The sequence below is a fragment of the Larus michahellis genome, chromosome Z (assembly GCF_964199755.1).
Source record: "Larus michahellis chromosome Z, bLarMic1.1, whole genome shotgun sequence".
NCBI lineage: Eukaryota > Metazoa > Chordata > Aves > Charadriiformes > Laridae > Larus > Larus michahellis.
In genome coordinates, this window is record NC_133930.1 from 87,548,187 (window position 1) to 87,567,818 (window position 19,632).

Sequence of the window (19,632 nt, forward strand, 5' to 3'; positions counted from 1 at the left end):
CCATCGCGCAGCAGCCCCGCTCAACGCGCGTGGGCTGCCGCCCTGGCCGCCTAGCCTCCAACCAATCAGCGGTCTCATTACTCTTAAGGTAAGGTGCCGCCCGGAGACTCGGCAATAAGCGCAGCCGTGATTGGGCCTATCCCGCTTGCCGGGGGGTGAGGGGGTACGCCGGCCGCAGGTTGTGGCACGGCCGGCGCAGGAGCAGCGGCAGCGTCCCGCCACCGCCCGGCGGCAGCAACAGCAGCAGCGCCAGCAGCCGAGGCGCCGGCACCTCGCGTGGGGCCCCCCAGGGAGGCGGGCGGGGCCTTCTGCTGCTATGGCCGCCACCGCCACCTGGCGCTACCGCGGGGACCCCGAGGCGGAGCAGCCGGCGGTGCTAGGTGAGGCGGGGGCCGGGGGGAGCAGGGCGGGGGCGCGGAGTGGGGGGCACCGCCCGGTCTGATGGCCTCTCCCCGCCCTCGCAGTGCGGTTCTCCAACGGCAGGCTGCAGCGGCCCGACGCCATGCGGTTCACAGTCTACCGGAACAGGGACGCGGCCCATCCCCGTAAGAAGCACCGGCGGATTCTGGTAAGGGCCCGCCCCGGGGGGAGGGATGGCCTGCTGCGGCCTGGGCCGCCGCGGGAACGGCGGGGGTCGGCAGCGCTGCGGGGCCATTAGAGTGGGGAGGGGGCCGGGGCCGTGCCAGGGCGGCTGGGCGGGCAGTCCCCGCCGCGGCGGGCAGTGACGGGTTTCAGCCGGTTTTGCCGTTATGTCTGTGGTCGCGGCAGCTCCTGCAGTCGGGAGCTGGAAACCTCGGACATGCTGTCGCCGCGGTGCCGCTGCGGGCAGGCTGCCGTTCCGCCCCGACGCCCTGCTCCAGCTGCTCTCCCTACCCCACCGTGAGCAAGGCTCGGGAAATCGGCATGGAGCTTTGCTTTGCAGCAGATTTTTAAAAAAATAATCGGAGTTTAGCCCCAGCCTGTGTGAGAGAGAACCGTTTTTCAAAATTCACAAAATCTCTGTGATTTCAGAGGAAGTTCTTATGTGGGCTGCCACCACAATGAGGTGGGTGTGATGCTGGGTGGCAGAACAGGGAAGCGCTTAACGATCAGGGTCGCCCTGGGCAGGGGGAGAGCTGCTCCTATATCCCATAGAGCGTTCTGTGCTCCCCGCCAAGGCCCCCTGCGCTTCTGACGAGACCCACGAGAAGAACCCCAGGGTTCCAGCTGTGGATCTCAGAGAGGCGGGTGCAGGTCCTGCTGCCTGGCTGAGCCTCGGGGCACGATGGTTTCCGTGAAGCCCATCAGGATCAGATGGTGCCCTCTCGGGCTGGGACAGAAAGAAACCTGAATAATGTAATGTGGGACGTTCTGAATAATGCAATGTGGGACGTTCTGAATAATGCTTAGAGTGACATGTGAGAGACCTTTCCATCAGAACTGAATAAGTGCTTATTTGAAAAATTTTAATAAGTGTTCGTCTGTTCTCAGGCAAAGGCTGCTTTACTGAAGTTGTGTGTGTGTATGTGTTCGTGATTTATTTTAATAACCTAAAAGGAAATAACATTTGAAAATTAAAAGCTCTTACTTAGCAACAAGTCAGTCAGTCATTTGACCAGAAAATCTGTTCTGTTATGTTTACACAGTGAATTCTTTACCAAAGATTTTTTTTGTTGTTGTTAAATTACATTACAAGGAGATTTCTACTTCTTTCAATGAAGAGAGAGACAAGCTTAAAGTCAGAAGATGCTTTCTGCTGCTATTGTAAAGTTTTACAGCTGCTTACACTCATGATTCAGTCAAGGAATAAATGACTTTTTGGCCATAAACATTTTGAAATGCATTTAGCTGGTTCAGCCATTCTTGGTAGTGCCGGCACTTTTTTTTAACTTGGTGAATATCAGTTACTTGAGTACTAGAACTTAAATGGATCATTGAAAATTAACTGAATTCCCCATACTGGTAGAGGTGGCTCTGCCCAATGTGCGCCTTTGTCCCAGGCTGAAATCTGTAAGGTTTGTCCTGCCTGGACACTTAAAGAACCTTTGATCAACTGTGTTAAGGACCCTAAAGCATTGGAAATAGTGTCTTAAATTCTCTGGCAGAGAGGCCTGATCTCTCTTCACTAGTGACTCTGTGAGTAAACCTGTGGTTTTTTTTCACGAACTGTTCCTTCTAGATTAAAGTATGGTGGTCAACACAGCGGGGCATTTTAAGTGCGTGACACCTAAGTTTGCCACACTGATAAACTCTAAATTTAAGTTATGATTTCTGTGTTTTCTTTGCAATGATTCGTCATCTTCTGGCCCAGTGAAAGCTGAGGTAGAATTATATATCATGCGTAGTTTCAGCTTCAAGAAATGTCTGTCCTTTAAAGATTTTGACCAGACACAAAATGTACCCAAAATGGGTAAAGTGAAGTTTACCTATGTGTTACTAGTGTCTGATGCCTGGGGATATAGAACTTTGTGTCACCAGGGAAAACAAAGCAGATGCAGAGAAGGTTTTTCACTGCCCTATATTCAAGTAATTCTTCTTTGTTTTTCAGGTCTCAGAAACTGAAAGGCTTTCCTATGTGGGGAATAACTTTGGCAGCGGAGTTCTGAAGTGTAACTCCCTATGCAGGTATGGGTTGCTGGCAAAATGGGGGCAGGAGCATGGAGGTGGAAGCAGAGGAATTGCTCAGACACAAAGTTCCTGGTAGCCTTTCTTAAAGCTGGCTCAGAAGTTCCCACAGAGGCCGTGGTTTGAATCAAGAGGATTTTGACCGGAGACTCCAGCACCTGGCAGATGCATTGTTTTTGCATGTCACATCCCTTTGAAGTTGCGATGTTAGATATAAATAGAACGTATTTGTGGAGGAAGGGGTGAGGAGGTGATTTGATGTAGCTCAAACCCAGGAATGACAGCTTTGTTATTCAGAAACCAAGAAATTAAGATTAAGAAATTGCCAAGATCATACTCTGCTGCCCAAGAAATCTCTGTGTCATTAATTACCATTTAACTTCAGGGCCAAAGCACAATGCTGCTATGTGAACTAAGCTGTCTATGCCACACACTGTAAAAGGAAGCATTGGTGAAATCACCAGCTTTTACATGTCTTTGTTTAAGAATGTGACCTTGGTGGCACTGGGTCAGATCCCGCTGGCCTCCTGAGAAGTATTCTATCTGCGAGATCTTTATCATTGTCTAATAGGAGAACCACCAAATGGTTAGAGAGCCAATGTGTAACAATCTTCCCTTACTATTCCCAAAGGTGTTTCTTTTCTCTTTTGATGTGTGTTGCTACTCCTACTAGCCTACACAGCGCTGAAATACATGTAATATGCATGTCAGGCTCTTGGTACCAAGCACTCTGCTCCGTAGATCCACTCCAGCTGCCCCGCATGATTGCTTACATAGCTCATCTCTTCTCTGGCTGGACTGCACTGACCTCATCATGTCTGACTAGTTAAAGTACAGGTGGGGTGAGGGAGTGAGGAGCAACTGAGTTGTGTAAAACTGCTAGAAAGAGGAGGTGCTTTCAGATGCTAGTGCCCTGGTGGTCCTATGTTCTGATTAAGACATGACATTAGGAAGCATTTCTTTACAATGAGGGTGGCCAAACACTGGAACAGGTTTCCTGGAGAGACATTTGATGCCCCATGCCTGTCAGGGTTTAAGAGGCGTTTGGACAATGCCCTCAATTATTTGCTTTAACTTTCGGTCAGCCCTGAATTGGTCAGGCAGTTGTACTACATGATCATTGAAGATCCCTTTCAACTGAAATACTCTTTTCTGTTCTATAATTCTGTAAAAGGAACTGGTTTCACCCCTGCAAGCAGTCTGTCAAAACGTGCTAATACTGATCTTTCTTCTTTCTGAGAAGTGAAACCAGGAAAGCTGGACCTTCAGATGTAACAGTCTTCAGTTTAAGATGCTGTAGCTGAAAAAAGGCACCAAGGGGCTTTTTCTTCTTGAGTTGGGAGAGATAAATTTAGTTTAATGAATATATATGGTACAGGTACCAATGCAGTATTATTTCTAGACAGATTTAGCGCTCTTACCTCTGAACGCTTCAACTTCAAGTATTAGCTTTGCATTAGGTGTGCACATGCCTCTGCATCCAGAGATGCAGGCAAGAATCAATTAAGTAATTTCTTGCTTTTCTTTCAAGTTTTCCCACCCCACCTTTCTGTCGCTTTCTTCTCACATCTGCTTCAGCCGCACGCATGAGGATTTCCTCCAATGGATCTGTTCCTGTAGCTCTTGGCAGCTCTCAGCCTAAAACTGTGCACTCAACTGCTAATGTGGACATAACAGGGAGCAGAAACCACCTCTGAGCAAAGAGCCCAGTTTCTTCTGAGGGGGAAGTCAATGAGTCTGACAGACCTCTGGGCTTCCTGGAACTGCAGGAGCTGCCCAGAGATCCTTTCTGGCCAGTGGGGTGCTGTTATTCCCACTGCACTTGGACCGCTCCTCTGAAAGCAGTTGCATAGAGAGTATTGCGCCCACTGCAACAAGCAGCCTGTTGTGCAAGCTCACTCGGAAAGTGTGTCCTGAGTTTTAGGAAGATGTGTTATGGAGCAGAGCTAGTTCAGACACCAGTCAGAAGGGGTCACGTGGAATAAACTCTTCTGGTGGATAAGAAACTGGTGCAGTTGATACCCTGATCAGCTTCAGCCAAGAGTGACGTACAGCCTGTTCCTGGTAGGTTATGAGACATGGTGAGGAGCAGCACACGCTGTTTGGGCTTCCCCCTCTGAAACTTAGGATGACAAGGAATTTACCTAAGAGAAATTACCCTGTTTTAGACACAGCAAAGTCACATTTCTGAGAAGCTCTGAGGACTTAAAGTTACTTGTACTAAGCAGAGAGAACTTGTACTAAGCAGAGAACTGGCCACAGGGAACTCAAGTTTTAAAAACACAGGAAACTGCATAGAAGCACTGAGAAACCAGGGGTCGTGACACATCCAAAAAGACAGAATAGCAGCTGGCGCTCTGGCACCTAGACTTTGTCTGTGCATTTTGGAGCTAATTTAATTTTGTTAAGACTTATACATTTACTTAGAGCTATGAGTATATATATTTTTTTATATGTGTGTGTATATATCTATGTGTGTGTGTGTATATATACAGAGGGAGTATGCCTTGGAGGTAACTTGGTTTTTTGTGGCATTCTGAATGTGCTTGGAAAACTTGTATTTGCAAGGTAAAAGAATTGGCAGGGGATGGGAAATGCACATGGCTCTGCACCATGTATTTTAAAACCTCATTTCCACTGGGCTGTCTCTGGCTGATCACTTGCCCCTGTTCTTCGCAGGTATTTCATTGGTGTGTTGGACAAGGACTCTGGGCAAATGGAGGTTTATAATGCTGAAATATTCAACATGCAGCCCTTGCTGTCAGGTAGGAAGATACTGTTTTTAACCACAGCACCACAGTCACAGCATGATAGACCTATGTATGTATTCAGCTATTGACTGCTTGGTTGCTGACAGCAGTGCTCTCTGTTGTCTCCCTGGCTGCTCTTTCTTCCTCATTTCTGCCTTATTCCTTCGGCATGGAGGAAGGAGGGTACTTTACACTCTCCTTCTAAGGCACTGCATGATGTGAAAAGAGAGAGAGAGAAGGAAGCAAGGTGAAATTTAGTGTGGAGGTTAAACAGAGAGTGTTATGGCTGGGAGGGTGGAAGTGCTGGATTCAGTAACAAAGTTGTCACGGTTCACAATAAGTGCATCCTTGTCTAGTTAAGCTCTGCTGAGGGAAGCCTGGAAATTGTCAGGTTAAGAGACTAGAAGACTGAAAAGCGAAAGGGCTTTTCTTCAGCAGAGATGCTTTTTGTTACTGAGCGCAGGAGGATAATCCAAAGAATACAGTCTTTTGGGAGCTTTTGTTTTTTGCCCTGTGCAGCAGGACCTGAGTATTGCTGCAATCCTTGCTTTACACTCGTAGACTCTATAGCAAAAGTTGTCCTGTTTTTCCTTTTTCTGTTCTAGGTACGTATTCTTATGTTTAGTGTGTTCTTTAATTGACCAAGTCCTATCTTTAAGCAGAGATCTTTAAGTCTTGTGCAAAGTCTTTCAGTAATTGATTAGACCTAAAGGGATACTGAATATGTATGCTGTCCTTGCTGCTGCAAGCCAAGCATACTAACTTCTGTTCTGTTATAGATAACTTACTACCTGACGACACGAAGGAGTATCAGAATAAATCATACAGGGAGAAGGTAAAGTTGAAACCCTATATCGTATTGTACTGTGATTGTCCAGCTAACAGTGGCAGATGATACTTGTCTGAGACTGTGATGTTTGAACCTGCGCAGGCTCAGCACTGTCTCTGTGCCTTGGAAGTCTAAGAGGCACTGCATTATTAGTGCCTAACTTGGCAGTATTTTCATAATTATTTCAGACTTGAATATGATCCCAGTTACTCCCTGCCCCCTTGCAGATCAGTGTTTGTTGTATGATTGGATTGTACCCAGTGAAATGTTTGAAGTTCTCTTAGAGAGTGAATGTGGAACAAGTGGTTGTTAGCTGAGTTTTCCTCTTAGATGCAAAGTGTCTTTAGTTCAGAAGTGTGTTTTAATTTGTTTCTCTTTGGCACAGATGGATTTGTGCATTGAGGCCTTTGGTACCAGCAAACAGAAGCGAGCTCTGAACTCTCGGCGAATGAATGCAGTGGGCAACGATATTCTGAATACTGCTGTGACAAAAGCAGCAGCAAACATTATAGATGCAAAGGGAGTAACAGGTAAGAATATTGTCTCAAGGTCACAGGCCCATCAAGTGCCGTCCCCAGTGCTGTTGTGAGCCAGGGTGATGGACTTAGGCTTCTGCTATGGAGGAGCCTGCAACAAAGAGGAGTCTGCCCTGGCCTTAGTTATTGTCACTACTACAGGGAAAGTTCACTCTCCAAAGCGTCACACTGAGGCGATGATTCAAGGAGAGTTGATAACCCTGTTACTCAGTGCTGATGAGACTGCATCTGTATTATGTTGTCCAGCCCATGCCACCCCTCTGCACCCCTGGCCTGATCAAGAAGGAGGTGGAGAAATGACAAAGGAGTCGTGGCAGGGCAATAAGAACGGTCAGGGGCCTGGAGCACACAAGCGACAAGGAGAGGAAGAGCGGGCTGGGCTTGATTAGTCTGGCAAAGAGGAAGCCACAGCTACCTGAAGGGCAATCAAAGCCAAGCCCTTCTCAGCAGTGCCAACAAGGATCAACAGCACAAGTTGCAGTGGTCCCTGGACCTTGGGAGGCCCATGTGGGAGACTGGGGGAACCTTCTTGCCTTGGAGGGTGGTGCAGCCCTGGGACAGGTCACAGAGCAGTGTGGAGTCACCATCTTTGGGGGTTTCCAAGCTTTGGCAGGACAAAGCCAGGGCTTCTCTGATCTAGTGCTGTAGATAGTCCTACTCCAAGCAGGAGGTTGGATAGGAGACCTCCAGAGCTCTTTTCCACCAGCACTTCTGGGATTCTGAGTTTCATTGGCTATGAATGGGAGAGATGTCTGTTCACTGTTGAACCTGTCAGCTCTCATCCCTGGTGTTCCAGGTTGGATATTGACTGTGCTCTCAGAACTGCTTTGTGCCAAAAGGATGTCCACTGGAATCCAGGGTGCCAAAAACATATTCTGCCCACCCTGCAGGCAAGAGGTGCAGCAGCAGCAACCAGTTTGCCTTGGTGCACTTCTTTCCTAGATTTTTCTCTAGTCTGAAGTGGGTTTTCTAAATTTGAGGAGCAGAAAATTCTTGGTAAAGTGTTGACACCAGTCTAAAACCCAGCATGCTCAGTACATAGCAAGCATATCAGAAGATCTCGGCCTTTCTGTGCCTACTGGCATGCTTTCTGTACAGTCAGCACCTACGTGTGGCAGTAATGGAACAAAATGGGGAAGAGCTGTAGCCTTTTCCTTACTACTGTCCCAAGGGAGATAAACTGAACTGGAGTTTTAAACCTTTAAAACTCCAGCTGTGACTACACTAGTGTTGACTCAGGAACCACCATTGAGTAAACTTGTGTTTAAAGAGAAAATTTGCGTTGTGGTCGTGTTCTCTGTATTTTTGTTTGCATGGTCCAAATACTCTTGTTTCTGCTTCCCTCCAAAGCTTTGATCCAGGATGTGGCCCAAGATGATGTACAGAACATCTCTGTCTTCCTCCCACCATGTAATGAAGATGCTGACAAACCAGAAAATGTTTACAAGTTTGAGGACAGTATCTTTTGTTGTGGCAAAGTGGTTTCCCACACCTGTAGGCCTTGATGTCGGTGGTCTGGCATGTGGGACTAAGAGCTGCCAGGCATGTGAATGAGCCAAGCCTTCTCCCCTCACAAGCCAAAAGCTGAGAGCAGGGACATGGTGTGATGTTTTTTTGGGCCTGCAAGTTTCATATCCTGCCTCTTACCTACAGACAGCAGGATGCTGTACCTCCCTGTTGGCAGCAGTTCAATCAGGAGTAGTAATGAGGTCAGCCATGCAGGAGAAGTGGCTTGTGGTTGAGCCACAGTCCTTTGGAGACCTTTGTTGTTGGCCAGGTTCCTAATCTTGTTGTTAGATCCTGCCTATTTATAATTTCCTTCCCTGCCCGACACCTCCTAAAGCAAGAGTGGACAGAGCTTATCTCACTGCAGGCTGTTCAGACCAGAAGGGAGAGAAAAGGCACGCATGTTGTTTTCTTTAAAATCCTGCCAGTTCTGTCGCCAGCAGAGTATGAAGCATTGCGGGTTCCAGCAGCAGTCTTTGTTAACATCACACCAGAAGAAATCACCAAGAAAACAGAAGATAAAAGGTAATGCTGCTGCAAACAGCCTTGTAATAGTCGAGGTGGGCCCTGTGACACTGTAGTTCTCCTGTGGGCCAGGCTGGCTACTGCCACCAGTTCCACAATACCCGGGCTGATCTTTTCAGTGGAGAGGGGGGACATGAGATCCAAGTATGGCTGAGCAACACCTTCCTTGGGGAATGAAGGGTATAGTTTTACAGGTGAGGAAGTTGTATGCACAGCAGCGTGGCTGCCCTTTGGGAAGCTGATGGCAGAGGAAAAGAGTGGAGAAACCCAAAGTGGGGTCTGAAGGCAGGTGCCTGGAAGGGAGACCATAGAGCTCTACGGAGCATGGTGTGCCCATGGCTGGGCACTGTCCCAGGCAAGTACAGACTTGCTGCGGAAGTTGCTGTGACTTGGCGAGCTGACATGGACTTACAGTTAGAGCTGTTAAGTCCTTGTGCTGAGGGGCTGAAGTGAGCAGGAAAAGCATAAACTGCACCTCACTTCCTGTGCTTTCTGTCTGCCTGTGCTGGAGTAGAAGAACAGTTCAAGAAGGACGGGACAGCAAAGGGCTACCAAGATGATGTGGGGACTGGAACACCTCTCTCAGGAAGAAAGGCTGAGGGATTTGGGTCTTTTCAGTCTGGAAAAAAGACAACTGAGGGGGGATCTTATCTTATACTTATAAATACTTATACTACTTATAAGTATTTATCAATGCTTATAAATACTGAAAGGGTGGGTGTCAGGAGGATGGGGCCAGGCTCTTTTCAGTGGTGCCCAGCAACAGGACAAGAGGTAACGGGCACAAACTTGACCATAGGAAGTTCCATCTCAACACGAGGAGGAACATCTTTACCCTGAGGGTGGCAGAGCTCTGGCACAGGCTGCCCAGAGAGGTGGTGGAGTCTCCGTCTCTGGAGACAGTCCAAACCTGCCTGGATGCCATCCTGTGCCACCTGCTCTGGGTGACCCTGCTCTGGCAGGGGTCGGACTGGATGATCTCCAGAGGTCCCTGCCAACCCCTATCATTCTGTGATTCTGAGAAGTGTGTGCCATGTTGAGAGCCTGCAGTTTCTGCAGTGCAGGGACCTTCTTAGTAGGTGCACACTGGAAGGGGCTGACTGAACATGGTAGGCATTGGCGAGAAAGTGCCCTCACAAAGCAGCCTCCTGGACTATCCTTTATAGGTGTCTAGGGAACTCTTCTCAGACTGCTGAGCATTGAAGTTACAGGTGTGTCCTGTCTTCCTGAGGATGTGAACTGGTTCCTGGTTCTTTGAGCCTCATCTTCCCCCTCTTTCTCTTTCAGCCATTGCTCCTTTGTTTTAGAGGAGCTGAAGTTCCTGCCTGATGATGAGAAGAGAAGAGACCACAAAGCCCGATGCCTTTGGTTCCTGGACACCCTGATTAAGTTCAGCTACCTGAAAGCGATCAAGAAGAAACGTAAGAGAATTTTCAGCTCCTCCACTTTTAAGCTGCCTGCTGAGACTTGGTTTGTAATTACTGCAGTAGAAAACAGTAAAGCTGCCCAGAACGAGCTGTGATCAAACAGCTAGCTGGAGCAGTTGTTTCCAGTGTGTTTCATGCTGAGGTTGAGTATCGCTGTGTTGTTGAGGGTTGTTAGATCTGCACCTTCCAGGAGGTGTATGTCTAATCCTTTTCAGTCTCTTCATAACTGCTGTGCATCAGGATGGCACCATGAGATCCTCTTAGGATCTTAGGTAGGAGACAGGGTAGTTTAGATTTGAAATGTTGAGATTCTTCATAGTTCTATCAATAGTTCTGTACTTAAAAATGTGGCGTATATTTTCACACTTTAGTCCTAAGCCAAGAGGCTGGAAACTATCAGCTCTCTCCCTTATCCAGCCTCCATATTCCAGATGCAAGAGGCATACAGTACACAATACATCCTTTGTATCTCCTTTTGTGCTTTTCAGAATGTTTTCATCATCCTTTTGTTATTAGTTCAACGTGTGGATCACATTGATCATACCTCTGGTGTCTTCAGGATTGTTCTTTTAAAATGGAAGGAGCTGGTGTTCTCAAAACCATTGCACAAAGTATCTTGGTTGAGATTTTCAAGACTTCACATCTTTCACAGAACTTGTGTATCTAAGTCTCCTTGTCAGTGCTGAAAATGTCATTGTTAGCATTTTCAATAGCAGGGTGTGATGGACAAGGAAATGGCAAGCCTGTCTGGAAATATCTTCCTGCGTGGCTGGAGACACAGGAGTCACTGTGTAGGACTTAGTCAAGGAGGATGCGGAAATGACTAGTCTTGGTGCTAAGAGGAATTTGTTAGCGTGGTTTCAGTTTTAATAATATTTTGTGACAGAACTATCTATTAAAAGGCAGGAATCTATGAAATATATGTGTAGACATACATGCATGCCTTTTAGATTGTGTAGTATTGAAGTGAGAGATCCCATTTGTAAAGAAAAAAAAGCTGTTAGGAGCTTGTCTCTGACCTGAAAAATGATGAGACCTAGAAATCAAGTGCCCGGGTTCCTTTTAGGTTCTCTGTGTTCCTGTGAAGAGGCAATAAATATCATGGTAATAAATGTGGTATTATGATAGCTGGAGACAGGCAGTACGAGGAAGAGTATGTGTTTCTCATTCCACTACAAACCTCCTTTCTGTCCTAGATCCAATGGGTCCTGAATGCCCACACATTATCAGCAGGAAACTCATGAAGAATTTCACTTCGCTGACCTACAACAATGGCAGGTAAGGAACTGCTTTTATGTTCTTGAGGCAGAGATACAGTAGAGTGAGTTCAACTTGAAGGGCCATGGACAAGTTATCAGGAAACCTCCTACCAAAATGGATGATGGCAGCAGCTTCTCTTGCTTCACACCCCCATACCTGTAGAACATTGGGTCATGGCTGGTGATAGTCCATTTTAGACAGCAGGTTTGAAATGTGACTGGGAGAAGCAGTGTCATGTGTGCAAAAGCAAGTCTGCACCTGTGGATTTAGCTAACGTGACCAAATGGTGTGCCCAGACATCTGCCTGACTGTTTCTGGATGCAGGATGGCAGAATGGGCGCTTGCTTTGCGGCTGACTCAACTGTGCAATTAAACGGGTAGCTGTTTCACTGAACCAAGGCAGCTGACGGATGGATGTGTCAGCTCTTCCACCATCCTGGAGTGGGTCAGGACAGAGGTAATGCAGTGGCAAAATAATGGTGCTTTTTTTACTCTCATACAGTTTAATTAGCATAACAGGGGCGCTTTTACATGAACCTAGACCTGACTTGACTTATTTGGATTCTCCATTGAAACCTACACCGACAAAACTGCGTGAAGATTTGCACTGGTTAACTCGTGCTGGCTGACACCCACGCCGTTGCATCCGTATGGATACAGTCAAAGAGTTCTGCCTAAGCTTTGTCCAGGCATTGCCCTGCCAGCAGTGACAAAGTTCGGTATAGTAAGGTAGGGCCTAGTCCTGCTGTGGAGGTCAGCCAGGAGAAGCCACCACCCTCGGACAGAGCAGAGGCTGGGAAGCTCACGTAAGGTCCTGCTTTCCAGCAGTGTCAGCCATTTGTGTGATGCTGAGTGCTGTCTCGCTGCAGGGAGGGCCTCGGGCAGCTGTCAGAAGCTGCCTTTGACCAGATGGCCCTTGGCTGCAACCTTAAGAAGGCTCTTACAACTAAGTAGTTATAAATCTGGATAAATGTTTTCAGCAGTCCTTTTGAGTGGATGCACCAAAATGCATGCAAGAGTGAACAGTATCCTCACTCTTGCCACAGTGCCTTCCCTACACTGGGGGAGCCAGCAGCCTCTCTGCCTAGAGGGGGCGTAATGCCCATGCTCAGCTGTTGCAGAGCTGCACTGCCATGAGCAGGGAATTGCAGTCCAAATGGACCAGGTCTTGTCTGAAGGCTCAAACTAGTGACGAGCAGTCAGATGGTCCTAGAGGATTGCCAGCCAGGGATCTTCTCCATGTGGATTGTGTGTTTGAGGTGCTGTTACTACTTACACTGAATGCCCTCAGAACAGCTTCCCTTTGCTTTCATCTTGCAAGGGACCAGCCTGCCAAAAAGGCTGAAGTGCCATTAGTTGGTGATTTTTGTCAAGGCTACATGGTGATAAACAACGCCAGGGGCATGTGAGGAAGACAAAGAAGCCTGTTAGGCTCCTGTGATCGGAGTTCTCTGTGCTTTGAGCTCTTTCTTGGTGCCTAGGAAAAGTTAGTCATGTCTAACTAGGACTCCAGTTCTGTCCGCACCTCATGGGGGTGTGTTTTGGGTTCATTGACGCTCCACATCTCATATATTCTCCCTCTTGGCATGCAGTGTCCAGAATTTAGTCTCTGCATCAATGAAGGCTAAAATCACAGCATACGTCATTGCATTGGCTCTGCACATTAACAACTTCCAAACAAACCTCACCATCCTGCAGAATGACATGAAGCTCCAAGAAAGCAGGTGAGTCATGTTTGTTCATACCTGCTGAGATCCTCCTACAAAGAGCCCCTGGGGAGAGAGCTCTGGAGCCTCTCTGGCACCTGGGCAGTACAGCGATACCTGCTAGCAAGTCCCTTTTGTTTGGACTCTGTCCTACATAACTGTGTTGAAGCTTTATTTTGAAGCCCCGATGCTCGTAGAGGAGGGTAGTTCTACATCTCAAACTTTGAAAGGGCACTTGTTGGAAAGAGTTCCTCAGGTCCATTGAGAGGCTCTTTAGCTATTCTGCAGGGTTGTAAATGAAAGCAGGTAGCCCAAAATGGGCAGCCAGGGCAGATACCAGGACAAGACCAATGCTGTCCAGCCCTGTTTCTTGCCTGATAAATCACATCACTCTTCACTGTCCTGTCCTCTGTGCCCCTTCTTTCTGCTCCAGTTGGGTGGGGGTTAGGTACCAGTCTCGGTGTAAGTGCAAGTTTGCAGTTCACTGCAACGGGAAAACTAGAAACAGGGATTTATTTTCTCATAATCGCACTGGGAGCGTGTAGTTGGTGTTTACATGGAGGAATTCCAGGCCCTTGAAACTTACCCACGCTGGGTTTGGCACGAAGAAGATTGGTTTTGTTTCTGAAGTGCTGATCGATTTGGGGACTTTTCAGCAAAGCATCATGGGGACAGGTTGTAGGCAGAATTGCTGGCTATAGTATTTCACCTAAGGACTTGCCAAATCTGGGTTAGTGAAGGTTAATGGTTAGAAAACAGCTTGCAGAATAAGCTTCAGGGCAAACAGCCCTCGCTGTATTAGCTTTTGGGGGCAGTTGTTCTCTAGATTTTAATTTTCCGTGGAGGAATACAGAATTTTCAAGCACCTCCTGTTAGCTGCAAGACCTACGTTTCCCAGCAGGTGTCAGCCGGAGCCTGCTGCCAGCTCCTCCATCTGTGGGAGCTGTTTGCTGGGAGCTGTTTGCGCTCTCGCTGGCCCCTGCAGAATAAATCAGGAATTGAGCAGTTCCAATCAGCCACTCCACTGTGCTTGCTGGGAACCCTCCCAGCAAGCAGACGTCAGCTCAGCAGGCAGCTTGTTAACACTGTCTGGGAAGGGGTCGAGTGTCTCCATTAGTGATGGTTCAGCCATGCTCATTAACCTCTCTCTTCCGCCCTGTGCTTTTCTGTGGGGAATGGTGATGCCAAGGACTTGTGCTTCCTAACTCAGGCACATCAGTCTTTCTTAACAGGATTGCCTAGTGGTTGTGCAGCTGGGTAGGAGCCGTGGAGGGACACAAACCCTCCACTGCAAGTGAGAAAAATGTGGACTATCTTAGGGTTTCTGGCTGAGGGTTGTAATGTTAAGGTCTAGCAATAACTGGAAGTTATCAAGCCCTTAGTTACCTCCTTGGTTTTGCAAGCTCACTAGTTAGCCTTGAAGTAATACTTGAGATTTTGCCCTGAGTTTTGCTCTTTATTCTTTGATGGGTAGTAGTGGGTTTCCATCCACTTTTTTCATTCTTTTTTTTTTCCCCCTCTTCCTTTTTGGAACTAAGCTTTTTAAGGAGTCCACATTGTTTTTTGCAATTCATGCCCAGGTTTTGTTCTTAACTGCTGTACTGGAGCTGGGAACACAGGACATAGAATGCTGTTGAGAAGAGGGTGCATGAGGCTGGGACCTGTTGGAAAAATTGAGGAGAGACCTGAGCCACCTGATGGCATGGTCCTTCCTTGCAGTGGGAGGTTTGGCTGAAGAACCCCTTCCCAACTGAATCTGTTTGTATTTCAAAGATAGTAAAGTCAGGATTCTGGGACTTGCGTGTTCCCAGGACCCCAGCTGAGGCCAGGACGTCTATTTCCCTGCTAGCTCCCCTTTGGATGCACTTTGTTCTCTCTGTTTGACAAGCCTCCAGGTGTGTTCTGGCTTGTACCTTTTTGCCCAAGCTCTTTACACTGCACATCTCAACCAAGCCCCCCTTCTTACAGATGAGGATGCTGAATTTTAGCAGCTAAGAGGAGGTGTTCTTGCTGTTCCACTGATTGAGTCACGAACAGGAGATGAGTGCACTGGGAAGCAACCATGGGCTGCCAGCAGCAGTGGCTGGACACAAACGAGTGTTCTCTGCTTTGTAGGGAAGTGGAGAGCAGCGTTATTTTGTCTCAGGTCAGCTGGCCACTGAGTAAAGCATGTGGGTTTATAATGCTCTCCGAGGTGGTGGTGCACAGCTCAGTAGCATTCTGGTCTCCCCAGGAAGGCTCTTGTAGTCTTTGAACACTTCCAGCTTCTGTCTCTGTGGTATCCTTGAGATGCAGAGAACGTATCCTGCTTGCTGGTGCCTCCTGGCTTCTCTCCTGAGGCAAAAGGCTGTTGATCTGTGCAGTGTTATGGTACAGAAAAATCGTGCACCCCACTGACACAGTGTTTCTCTGGTGTTTTGCAGGATGATGGACATTGCAAAGGCCATGCGGTTGAAGGTCTCCAAGGCAAAGGGCCTGCTGGGACTTGAGAATGATCAGAACCACAAGCTGGGCACTCTCTCTCTCCCCTTGCCTGTGCAGAAGGCATCAGGGAACCAACAGAAGCGTAGGAAAATGAATTAAAATGTCTGGGAGGTCTCAGCAAGGGCAAACCAGTTCATTTCTCAACTGCTGTTCTGCACACAGCGTCATGGGGATGCTTTTGTCCAGTATGTGACCCTGTGAAACCCTGTCTTGAGGCTGGATTGGAACAGACATTCACCTCATTAAACTGCTTTTTTCTATTTCTGTAGAAAAAAGCTATAATAAAACATTTTTATTTTTTCCTGACTGTATGAGGGGAGAAAGATGTGTTGCGCCACAGCAAGAGAACACTGAAACTGCTGGTCCTCCACTGACTACTGTCCGCTTGGTTCTGCCAGCCTGTGACCTGTTTTACCACTTTCACACATGCAAGGTAGAAAGCATAGAAAGAGAGAGACTAAGAAAGAAAAGTGTTACCAAAACACAGCTTTCTGGTTCTGTGAGTTTGTTTCTCTAGAGTTTCAGTGTAATTCTGTGTTCAAAATGTGTAAAGATGCAACACAAACAAAATACTTCTGCCATTTTTCCTATCCTGGCTTTTTGCCGAGAGGAGGGAGAATTCTGCTGAATTCTCAGAGCTGGTGTCATCTTCAGAAAGGGTGATGAGTTTGAATTCACAGCTGTGGATTCCCAGTCCTCAGGAGAGAGACTTCTGTGCTAGTTTCTCTGCATTTTCAGTATAGTCCTGGGCTGCAAGCCTTAAGCAAGGCTGTAGGAATCTGGGGCTTGTGAAAAGCTCAGGGTCACCTTCAAGAGAAGAAGCTTATGTGAAACACCAGCATGGGATGTCAAGACCAGTCTTCTCTTTGAGGTGTCTGCTTCAGATAGTGATTTGGGTTTAGTTCATCATTTGGGGATTTAAGGGTAACTCCTTACACACCTTAATGACCCACTGTTCACAGCTCTCATTAGAAGTGACACAAACAGCCAGTTTTCTGGGTAGAGGATAATTAATGCTATGGGAATTACCGGCTGCAGATAATCAATAGGAATGTTTTTATCACGGACTGGTTGAAGGTGGAAGGGACCTCTGGAGATCACCTTGTCCAGTCCCCCTGCTCAGGCAGGCCCACCCAGAGCCAGGTGCCCAGGACTGTGTACAGAGGACTTCTGAATATCTCCAGTGGTGGAAACTCCACAACCTCCCTGGGCAACCTGTGCCAGTGCTTGGTCATCCTTACTGCGAAAGAGTGTTTCCTGATGTTTGGAGGGAGCCTCCTGTGTTTCGGTGTGTAGCCATTGCCTCTGGTCCTGGCACTGGGCACCACTGAGAAGAGCCTGGCTCTGTCCTCTTGGCACCTTCCCTTCAGGTACTTACAGACGGGCACGAGACACCCCGGAGCCTTCTCTGCTCCAGGCTGAGCAGTCCCAGCTCTCTCAGCCTTTCCTCATAGGAGTAATGCTTCAGCCCCTTCAGCAACTTCGTCACCCTTCACTGGACTCTCTCCAGCATGTCCATGTCTCTCTTGTAGTGGGGAGCCCAGAACAGGACCCAGCACTCCAGGTGTGGCTTCACCAGTGCTGAGCAGAGGGGAAGGATCATCTGCCTTGGCCTGCTGGAGATGGTCATCACAATGCCACCCAGGACACGGTTGGCCTCTGCTGCAAGGGCATGTTTCTGGCTTATGTTCAACTTGTCCACCAGGTCCCTTTCTGCCAAGCTGTTTTCCAGCTGGGCAGCCCACAGGGTGTCCTGGTGCATGGGGTTGCTCCTCCCCAGGTGCAGGACTCTGTTGAAGCTTCTGGCTTACCCAGGCCTTGTTCTCAAGTCTTCAGTAGAGTGAATTTGCTTAGGGAGCTGACCTGGCAGACCACTTTTTTTGTTTGTTTGCTTTTTTTCTTAATTCTCATTAGGATCTGGTCTTCTGCATATGAGAGCCAGCAGCTCTGACTTCAAATGGTTTAAAGCACTGTTCTGAGATACATGATCATTTTATCCTCTTCATCTAATTCTAGCTCATTGCTGCTGTGTTTCAGATGGTCGATACGGGGCATGAGGAGGGGAGCAGACATGGATCACCTGACAATGCCATGGGGTTTTTGGATGAAAAATTTAGCTGTTGTTGCAAAGCTGCTTCTGTGTGCCAAGGCGAGCAGAGAAGTAGAAAGCAGAGGTGGTTGCCCAACCAACCAAGCAGGAAGCGATGCTCTTTTCTATGATTTGGAGCCACTTGCAGCAGAGATGAGGATGTTAATTGCCTCTCTTGACATCACTGCTGTGTGCAGCAGAGCCTGTTCTGACTGCGTCTGAGAGCAGCATCCCTGGTTCAGGGAAAAGGAGTGCTAATTCAGTCCAAATGGCAGAATGACTCATCTGCAGTGTGTCTCACTGTTAGCCACTGCACTTTGGAAAGCAGCCATTCGCTTTCCCGATAAGACAGTAGAGTTCTTCACTATATGCAAAGAAGTGCTAAAGCAGGGATGTGGCAGTGGGGAAGGGGACCAGAGATCCCATCTTGGGTCCAGAGAGACGCTCCCGGCACTGGGCAGCCCTCACTGGAGCAGGCAGGACAGGGTGTAGGCAGGTCCCAGCAAGGGGACTCTGATCAGTCGTGAACCACAGAGGTGGGTAGCCTGGAGGGATGCTGAGCCCCTGGTCACGTCCTGTCATCCAGATAATGGAGAGGGAAGTGTGAGTAGGTGGGCTAATCCCTGAGAGACAACAGGAAAGGCTGAAAGGAGAAATCCAGTAGCGTTCGGGAAAGATGCTTTGCTGGAAATGAGGAGAGGGTTACTAGCGCTCTGCCCAACTTTCCGGGCTCACCTTACCAGAGAGCACACCCTGGATACAGTCTGGGAGAGGCTGTGTGCGTCTCCTCAGGTGTGTGAGCAGGTTGCCCTGTGGGCGATGAGGGGCCGGGGAGCTGTAGGTCCCAGAAGGCAAACACTTGTCAGAGCGTGGTGCCACCCAGGCAGCCTGGCCAGGAGCAGAAGGGGCATGGCCACGTCTTTCCTTGGAGTGCCACTGCGGGGCTCTGAGCTGTGGACACTGGTCCTGCCCGTGGCTGCAGGTGTACACTGCAGCCGGTGAGGAGACGAGGCAGGACCTGACGGGATGCATCCTCCTCCTGCTCTGAGTGGGAGCATGTTCCCGTCGCTCCCACGGCTGCCTGTTTGAAGGTAACCAGAAGGTCTCTCCACTACTCCCCTGCCACCACTCCAAGATCACTCCAGTACTTCGCTAGCATACAGATGGCATTATAATCCTCTTGATAAGGTGTCTGGCCAACAGATGAAATGTTCTGTGAAACAGGCTGGGCATAGGCTCTTTCTCACACCTGAGAGCATGGGGCTCTGTAGGACAGTGTTGGGTTGGAGTCAGCTTTTCTTGGCAGTGTTGGCATGTCATCTCACAACTGGTTCCTGCACAGACAGCAGGAGGACAGGCACGGCAGCAGCAGGGAGGCACTCAGCTTTTGCCGGTGCTGCTTTTCTGGAAACGATGAGCTCTAATTAACTTACAGGCAGACAAATGTGCTCCCTGAGCAAAGCAAAATGCGAGGCCTGTGCTGTGCCAAGACGTGGCCCTGCAGGTCATGTGCGTGCACGGTGGGTTTGCGCAGTGTGCAGGTGGTGATGCGGCCAGCAGAGCTCCCAGTGGTGCCCTCAGCGTCCACCGGGTCAGGGTGGCGGGGACGCGACCCACCATGTCATCACCAGCACCTGAAATGGGGGCTTGCACAAGTACAGGGCACCCCACACTGCTTCCACTGTGCTCTGCAACCTGTCCAGTGTAGGACAAGAACATGAACCATTTCATGATTAATGAACATCAGGGAAAATTCATTAATGAGTGCCCACTGAATTCTCTCCACACAGGAAGAGGATATTATTTTATGGCTTTGTGTCTGAAAGTCCTAACTGTACTGACCGGTAAGGGTCTCAAGTACATTTAACATAAAAATAAAAATAAAAGATTAATTGGGAAAGCAGACTTTATTTGTA

General features: G+C 48.4%; 1 protein-coding gene across 3 annotated transcripts; it reads left to right on the plus strand.

Annotated features, from left to right (window-relative positions):
- The first annotated feature begins 7 nt into the window (after positions 1-7).
- Positions 8-15,933, plus strand: POLR1E (RNA polymerase I subunit E). Of its 3 annotated transcripts, none has more exons than XM_074571074.1 (12): positions 8-380; positions 465-568; positions 2,528-2,604; positions 5,284-5,369; positions 6,134-6,189; positions 6,569-6,713; positions 8,070-8,177; positions 8,654-8,750; positions 10,038-10,171; positions 11,374-11,455; positions 13,030-13,161; positions 15,567-15,933. In XM_074571074.1, exons 1-12 carry the CDS (start codon positions 317-319, stop codon positions 15,724-15,726), a joined length of 1,245 nt encoding a protein of 414 aa, XP_074427175.1. In that variant the 5' UTR covers positions 8-316; the 3' UTR covers positions 15,727-15,933. The 3 variants fall into 3 exon arrangements, 1 of the variants encoding a protein (XP_074427175.1); XR_012585007.1 differs by having other exon boundaries at positions 149-380; positions 11,762-13,161; positions 15,567-15,584; XR_012585008.1 differs by lacking the exon at positions 15,567-15,933 and adding an exon at positions 11,762-11,894 and having other exon boundaries at positions 149-380; positions 13,030-13,162.
- Positions 15,934-19,632: the final 3,699 nt, after the last annotated feature.